General features: G+C 36.8%; 1 protein-coding gene across 1 annotated transcript; it reads left to right on the top strand.

Annotated features, from left to right (window-relative positions):
• The first annotated feature begins 4,256 nt into the window (after positions 1-4,256).
• On the top strand, positions 4,257-6,180 carry LOC110415571 (protein LEAD-SENSITIVE 1-like). Its single transcript, XM_021427267.2, has 2 exons — positions 4,257-4,610; positions 5,195-6,180. The coding sequence occupies exons 1-2, from the start codon at positions 4,518-4,520 to the stop codon at positions 5,744-5,746; spliced, it is 645 nt and encodes a 214-aa protein (XP_021282942.1). The 5' UTR covers positions 4,257-4,517; the 3' UTR covers positions 5,747-6,180.
• Positions 6,181-8,202: the final 2,022 nt, after the last annotated feature.

Here is an 8,202-nt window from a genome sequence, read left to right as displayed (position 1 = left end):
AAAAATTGCCAAGAACAACTGGCGAATGTACCAAATAATAGAATCGAGACTTAGGTTGCTAGAATTCAAACGCCATGTGGAGTTCATGTTAGACCACTCATATTGACAAGGTTCTCATTCTTTAATTTATGTATTGTCTCGCTAATAGCTAAAAACCTTTTTTTTTAGTGTATTTTAGGATGACGCGGCAAGTTAAAGACAATATTTCTATTAACTTTATTTTTAAGTTAAAAGATACATGTACCTATCATTCAGTTAAATGCTCAACTATCCTCTCTCCTTTACCTATTAAGCCAGAGCTAGTAATTTTTTTTTTTGTTTTTGTTCAATGTTCAAATAAGTGATTACTTTAATCATAAACAAGCTAATACAACTTACACACCTCCTTTAGAGATGGTTAGATAAATATGATTAAAGCAACTCATCTAATACACCTATGCCCTCAGGCTACAGTATATTTTACACAATCAAAAGTCTACACAACATCATCGCTCCTATAAATCCGAGTAGTGAGAACATTTTAAGACAAAGCACACACCCTACACAACCTAACAGGTACACCTTACATTTGGCCAATAAGCATAAAACACATCTCTTTGATCTGCTCCTAATTTGGCTAAAGAATCACCAAGCGCATTAGCCTCCCTGAAAGTGTGCACAAAAACCTCTTTACCAATCGATTTCTTCCAACTTATCAATCTCAGCTTAACTATAAAAGGAGAGGTACCTAGCTCGAGTGATAATAGAGGTAAAGATGCCAATTTGTGTGAGCCAAATCACTCTCCTACGTCCAACTCTCTGGAAATGTTTTATACTTCACCAATTACATGAGCCTCAAATGGTATCTATTTCGAATCCTTTGAATCATGACGAGTATGCTAAAGTCTAATTATATTATATCAACTGCCTTCCCACCTCTCGTATTTCAAGTTTAAATTTAATATTTCTAAATTTGAAATCTATTTTTAACATATTAGATTTGAATAAAGCACATATGTAAGAAGCATTCTTAATTAGAGCTGTTTATGGACCCATTGATCGGCTCATGTCCGTGATGAGCTAAGGCATATACAACTTAGAAATTTTGTGGGTAAAATAAAAATATTTAAGAAGATATGTTTAATAAGAGACTCGTATTATAGTACATAAAAATTAAAAGATATTTTTATTTGGATTTCAGATTTATGCCAAAGCAACTAAGCATTTCAAGCTTTCACATAGATAGAGAGATTCCTTTGAACAATGTATACTGTCCAGCATAAGAACCAATATTTTTTTAGCTTTAGGGCATAGGTATTTTTCTTTATTTGATTCTCGATTTGATGTTTGCTTGGGTTCTCTGCCTTTGATCACATCTCTATAAATTTATGGAGTTTATTGCAAAGAGGACAACTTAAAACTCAATGATTTGAAATAGAAAAAAAAAATAAATGGGACAGCCACAAAGCATGCTTATACCTCATTAGCGGAAGCCCCAACCTGGCGATCACATCTATAGCACTAGGGCCGGAGGTCTCTAGGCTCACCATGGTCCATATGTTTCTTTGTTTTTTTTTTTTTATCTAGTGTCTCTTTTTTTTATTATCCTATTTTTCTTATTTTTCTCTTTCTTTTTTAAATATAAAAGACTTTATCACACCTTTATGTGATATTAAATATTTTTCATCTATGATTACTAGAACTCAATTTTTGGACATGCGACCTTTTAAAATAAACTCATAAATCCATCTATTTCAATAAATTTCTATTAAAATCTTACAAAATATACCACTTTGACGCCAAATTGATATCAACATGACATAAATCCAAAGCATACGGATGTTTGTGTGGGCAAAAAGTAGATGGGCAGCAAAGATATGGATTGTCCACGTGTCAAAAATATGTGGACTTATTTTGGACTAGATTTCATGCGAGGCGGACATCCGCATGATATTAGATAATAAGTTTAATTAATTTTGAACGGTAATTGACGGAACAGATGAATTTAAAATATTTTCAAAGACGTGAATTTAAAAATTAAATTTTAAATTCACAAATGAAAATAAAAAATATAACACAAAAATTAAGAATGATTGATTGCATTTTACTTCTTAATACCAAATATCATAAATTTTGCTCTCTTTTGACTCACACCAGGAATATATGTGGGCAATGACATGGCCATTCACCTCCAGGTACCTCCCAAGGGAAGTGGGGTCTTCTTCTCCATGCCAAAAATGTGATACAAGCGAGACTGCCAAGGTGGAATCATCAAGACTTGCCTTGTTGTTTCCTTGATGGTCGCTGGTCACTTGAGTTTATGAATATGGATCTCAATTTTGAGTTAATAATAAAACGAGGCTCTTGTACTATATTCCATACAAAGCCAGCCGATGAAGTAGTTAAAGAGAGCCAATGATCTCCTCAAGGGAATGGGTCTAAATTTAAGGACCGTAATTTCTTTGCAAACAATTGCGAAGACTTTGCGGTGTACTGCAAAAACAGGTTGGCCATAAGTATGGCAGGCAGTGGGAGGGGTTGAAGCTGCATCTAACATCTTTGGACAGGAAGTCTCTTTGGTATGGGAGTAAACTTAGGAGCTGAGGAGTTTATGTCTTGGCAAAAGCGATCCACGATGCCAATACTGCTAAATAGAGACACACCATAATATCTGTAAGAACAATAAGGATACACTGAGTTCATAAACTCTTTGATTTTCTTTCACATAAAGCACTATCTTGAAGCGGTAAATATGATGCACGCTTCTTTAATGGCCCAAAAGTTCAGCTTGATTGGAATCAGAAATGCAATAGACTTAGAGAATAGATGGCACATCTCTACACTCATTTCTTAAGATGCCACCTATGGCGGGAGTCACTTGGACAGCCACGAGTGGAACCATCCGTGTTGAATTTAGATACCTAACCTCTGGCCTGGACCAGTTCTTCGCTCTCCTACACGTCTTGTCGAAGCTTGGGATGGACACAGTCCTCCGTGAGGCAGTCTTGTAAGGTACCTACTAGAGTTGCTGGTCTCTTGCTATTGTGCTTTGATCCACCAAGCGACTCTGAATTTCAAGAGCTCAAAGTTTTGCTAAATGTCCCCAAATTTACCTTAAAGGCAATATCATTACGTGCTGTCCAACTGATCCAAATCAAAGCATAGCAAGCTCATTTCCAGGATCACCCATTATGCAGTGAATTAGCAATATCAACCCAGTCAAAAAACAGATAACCAATCTTCATGATCGCCAATGAACATTCCAAAAAGTTGACCCATTTTTGCCATAGTTGCCAGGATTTATCACATATAAAAAACAAGTGACTTATTAGATTATTCACACGGTGACATAAGAGATAGGTTAGCTGCGTCACCATTAATGATACCCTTACTGGACAAGAGTGTCCTGGACTGCTAGCCTTTTCCTACTAATCTGCCAGCATAGGGACCTTGGTTTTAAGGGGGGCTACGCCTGGCCCAAATAAGCTTGTAGTGGTTTCCCTTGGCTGAGTTGGAGAGACAGACTAGTCGACAGAAGGAAATGGGAATGTAGTTACTGCTAACACTGCCCTTCCAAACGAGTTACCCTGGAAGTCTTCATTGATGGTTTGCTCATTAATGAGGAATAAAAATTTCTCCAATTGTTCGTTTTCCCAAGCAAGGACATTTCTTCTAAGGTCGACTCTCCATACCCAAATATTGTCCGCCCAACTGCCAAACTCCCTACCGTAGCCTTCTTTTTTGGTTGCTACAGCAAAAATCAGGGGAAAAACTTGCTTGAGAACAAGCCAGTAATCCACTTGTCATCCCAAAATTTTACGTGATGGCCATTCCCCAAGGCCAAACCCAAGCCTTTAATAACAAATGAGTTGAATTCGCAAGAAGATGAGAGGGGTCTAGTTATGTTTTTCCATAAACTAGATGACTTACTGAGATTTCCAGTGCGTGGGAACAGTCCATTGTGGCTAAGACTAGAGTTTTCACAAACAATTTTCCTTCACAAGTTGTCCGGTTTGTTACTATATCGCCACAACCATTTGTTAAGAAGAGTTTTATTTTTAAAATTTATTTTTTTTAAGATATTAGATTTAAGTAAAGTACATATTTAAGAGGCGTTCTTAATTAGAGCTGTTCATGGACCAAATAATCGGCTCATTCTCATGATGAGCTAAAGCACATACAACTTAGAAAATTTGCAGGTAAAATAAAAATATTTAAGAAGATATTAACAGGAGATTCGTACTGTAATACATATAAATTAAAAGATATTTTTATTTGAATTTAGAATTTATGCCAAAGCAACTAAGCATTTCAAGCATTCACATGGATAGAGTGATTCCTTTGAACAATGTACACTGTCTAGCATCAGAAGCAATCTGTTTTTAGCTTTAGGGCATAGGTATGTTTCTTTATTTGATTCTTGATTTGATGTTTGCTTGGGTTCTCTGCTTCTGATCACATCTCTATAAATTTATGGAGTTTATTGCCAAGAGGACAACTTAAAACTCAAGGATTTGAAATAGAGAAAAAAAATTAAAATGGGACAGCCACAGACCTTGCTTACACCTGCTCGGAAGCCCCAACCTGGCGATCACATCTATAGCACAAGGGCCGGAGGTCTCTACGCTCACCTGGTACGTATGCTTCTTCTTCTTTATCCTATTTTTCTTATTTTTCTTTTTCTTTCTTTCTCTCTTAATATAAAGACTTTATCACACCTTTATGTGATATTTAATATTTGTCATCTATGATTATTAGACCTCAATTTTGAAATATCCACATTTTAAAAAGAAAATTCTAAATCCATCTATTTCATAAATGTCTATTTAAATCTTACAAAATTTACCACTTCACACACCAATTGATACAACATGACATAAAATCCCAACCATATGGATGTTTATGTGGCAATCGTAGATGGGCACAAAGACATGGATGTCTACGTGTCAAAAACATGTGGACTTATTTAATGTTTTCGAATAGATTTCATATGGGGTGGACATCCGTAGGATATTAAATAGTAACTTTAATTGGTTTTTAACTCTAACTGAAGGACCAGATGAATCTAGAAAATTTTCAAAGATAAGAACTTAAAAATTAAATTTTAAAATTCACAAATGAAAATAAAAAATACAACACAAAAATTAGGAATGAGTATCTGCATTTTACTTTTTAATCCCAAATGTCATAAATTTTACTTTTTTTTTTACTCACATCAGGAATATATGTGGGCAATGACATGGTTATTCACCTCCAGGCACCTCTCAAGGGAAGTGGGTCTTCTCTCAAGGGAAGTGGGTCTTCTTCCAAGGAAATTGAGTCTTCTTCTCCATGCCAAAAATGTGGATACAAGCGAGACTGCCAAGCTGGAATCATCAAGACCTGCCTTGATTGTTTCCTTGACGGTCGCTCATCATTTGAGTTTTATGAATACGGAGTCCCTATATATTATTTTAATAAGAAGCCACGTGGCACCTGTTGTGTGTCCCCTTCCAAGCCAGACCATGAAGTAGTTGAGAGAGCCACTGATCTCCTGGAAAGGAAAGGCTTTGGCGAGTACAATCTTTTTGCAAACAATTGCGAGCACTTTGCTGTGTACTGCAAAACAGGCTTGGCCTTCAGTCACCAGGTACAAGGGGCAGGCCTCGCTATTACAGAAATAGCAGAACCTTTGGGTAAAGGTCTCCTTCGCACTGGTGCAATCTTGGCTGTCCCCGTAGTATGTCTTTTTGCAAAAGCGATCACTGACGGCCAAAGACGCCCATAAGAATTTAACAACGTAGCTCGCTCGTGGTCGGTTGTATAACTGATTCACGAGGCAAACTGTTATAAATAAGAACAAGGAGTGATAATATGATATGTTAAGGCCCAAGAATTAATGCAGGAAAGTAAAGGCGAAAGCTTAATGGGTGAGCTTCACATCAGCCATAGTGGAATGTGAAAAATAGCATATAAAAGAATAAATTGAGAACTAAAGAGAAGCCGATCGATTAGCTTAGATATTCCGATTCAGGTGGTGTCCAACATGTACATGCATGTGTGGACGCTTTTGATGTGCTCTCAATGGGCTAAAGGATTGGCTTCTCTCCCAACACTTAGCTTGTTGCCTTGAGTGTGTGACAAAATTATCTTATAATATATATTATAAGATTAATTGATAAGGTAGTACTTATCTTTAATTGATTGCATATGGTATATAATTACTTGCGAATAAAATAACAACATATAATTTATTCACTAAAAACCTTTTACAAAAGAACCAACACTGCAACACAACTGCCTTATCGGCATCACAAAGCAAGAAAACCAGAATATTGAATCAAAAACCAACCAGAGCCCATCCGTTGATCCAGCAGCTTCCTTTACACTTCAGTAGGGAATTAACCTAAAATCTTATTCACTGAATTCAACTGATCATCGAGCTAAGGTCAATTCAACCACAAGACTTTTCTTTTCTTTTTTCTTTTTCGTTTTCCCCTAAATTAAAGCATCCTCAAGAAGACGACTTTAATTTAGCAAACCCTTTAGCTAGGATTGGTGCTATGATTCCAATTATAGGGATACTCTTAAAATTATGAATCTGTTCACTGAAGGGATGACCGGTTCTGCAGGCCGTTGCAAAACCTTCACACTTGTTACCGCAATGGTTATAGCCGCCGAAACAATTGTTATTATGGAACGCCTCGGCAATCTCCACAACAATTTGAGGCGGAAAATTAGGAGCGGAAGTGGTGCAGGTGCCAGCTATTTTCACCAGTTTGTCAAACTCGTATTCTTCATACCGGTAAAGACGAACCTACTTACTTGAAAAGAGACGGCGTGATAGGAAGCAATCCAGGCAGGTTTTGATGACTCCAAGGTGCACGCTCTTCTGATATCCTCATCTTTCACAGGGAGGTTTGTCCTTGGAGGCTCCCCTGTCGCTTTTAGTTTGGATGAAATGAATGACACGATCTTCACCTACGTTTATTCCTGCATGCATTGGGAGCAAGCATCCGGTGAATTTGATGGGTTTTCAAAGAAACTTTATGGTTTCAACTTTTCTCATATAATACTTCAACCACAAAGAGAATGTATAATTAATAAAATCCAAAAGAAAGAAAACGGACCATGATGTCTTTAAAGACGAATGAACTATGATTTCCTTGTCTATTCCATAAGTAAACAGTCACTCGATTTTCCCATTTCTGACAAATTTCTGATTTATGTAAGACCTCTGAAATCTGACCTACAACTTCTGAGATGCTGAGATGGAAGATTCATTTGAGTGGAAAACATTAAATATAGACTTAGCCAAACAAGTACAAGAAATCGAGGGGAAAATATTGCATGCATCTTCCATGGATGACTTGGTTTTATCCTTTATCACACATCTATTGCATCAGCGTCAGTGACTTGGTTAACTAAATATATTAATTCAGTGATAATGATATTCATGTTCCCAGCCTGATTAGTCAATAAAAGATATATGATACTAATTAATATTGATATTATGCAATACATAACTAATTACAATAAAGTGCGAAAACAGTCAGCAAATTGCTAACATTTTTTTTTTTTTGGAATGCAGCTATGTATGTCACTCAAAATGAGGGAAAAAGGGTCCACCGGCCACCAGTACAAAAACACTGCAGTCCAAAAAAATCAACCACAGAGGAGGACATGAATACTTGCTGTCATATCCTATACAGAGGGTCTGTACATAATAATCTATACAAAAGCGACCAGAACAACAACTTAGAGAAAGTGGAATCAGCAGGACTCAATACCAAACAGTTAGAAGCAGGGAGTATAAAGAGTCCTTCTTGGCAAGAAGAGGCACTAGTTGTGTGAGCAGCGCCCATGTCTTGAACATCATACGAATGGTTAATCCAAAGAAAAGCTGAAGGTCTTAATACACCATCTTTGACAAGAGAGTCAGCTTCACCGTTTGCCGATCTGGGGATATGATTAATGTGCCAAGTATTAATTCTGGCAAGGGTATTATGAACTTGCGTTGCCATAGTTCTAAAGCACAGCGGTACGCTGGTGGGAGTGGTGACCCATTTAACAACATTAGAGTTATCGCTTTCTAAGAGTAGTTTATACATTAGAGTTATCGCATTCCAAAAGTAGTTTACGACTGGAGTACCATCTTGAAGCTGCAGATATGATGGCAGCTTCTTTAAAGGCCAAAAGTTCAGCTTGATTGGAATCAGAAATGCCAATAGACTTAGAGAATAA

This window comes from Theobroma umbraticum, unplaced genomic scaffold (genome assembly GCF_002168275.2).
Source record: "Theobroma umbraticum cultivar Fairchild unplaced genomic scaffold, ASM216827v3 scaffold_147.0, whole genome shotgun sequence".
In the NCBI taxonomy this organism is placed as follows: Eukaryota; Viridiplantae; Streptophyta; class Magnoliopsida; order Malvales; family Malvaceae; genus Theobroma; species Theobroma umbraticum.
Note: the sequence above shows the minus strand (reverse complement) of the source record. Positions and strands in the feature narration are given on the sequence as shown.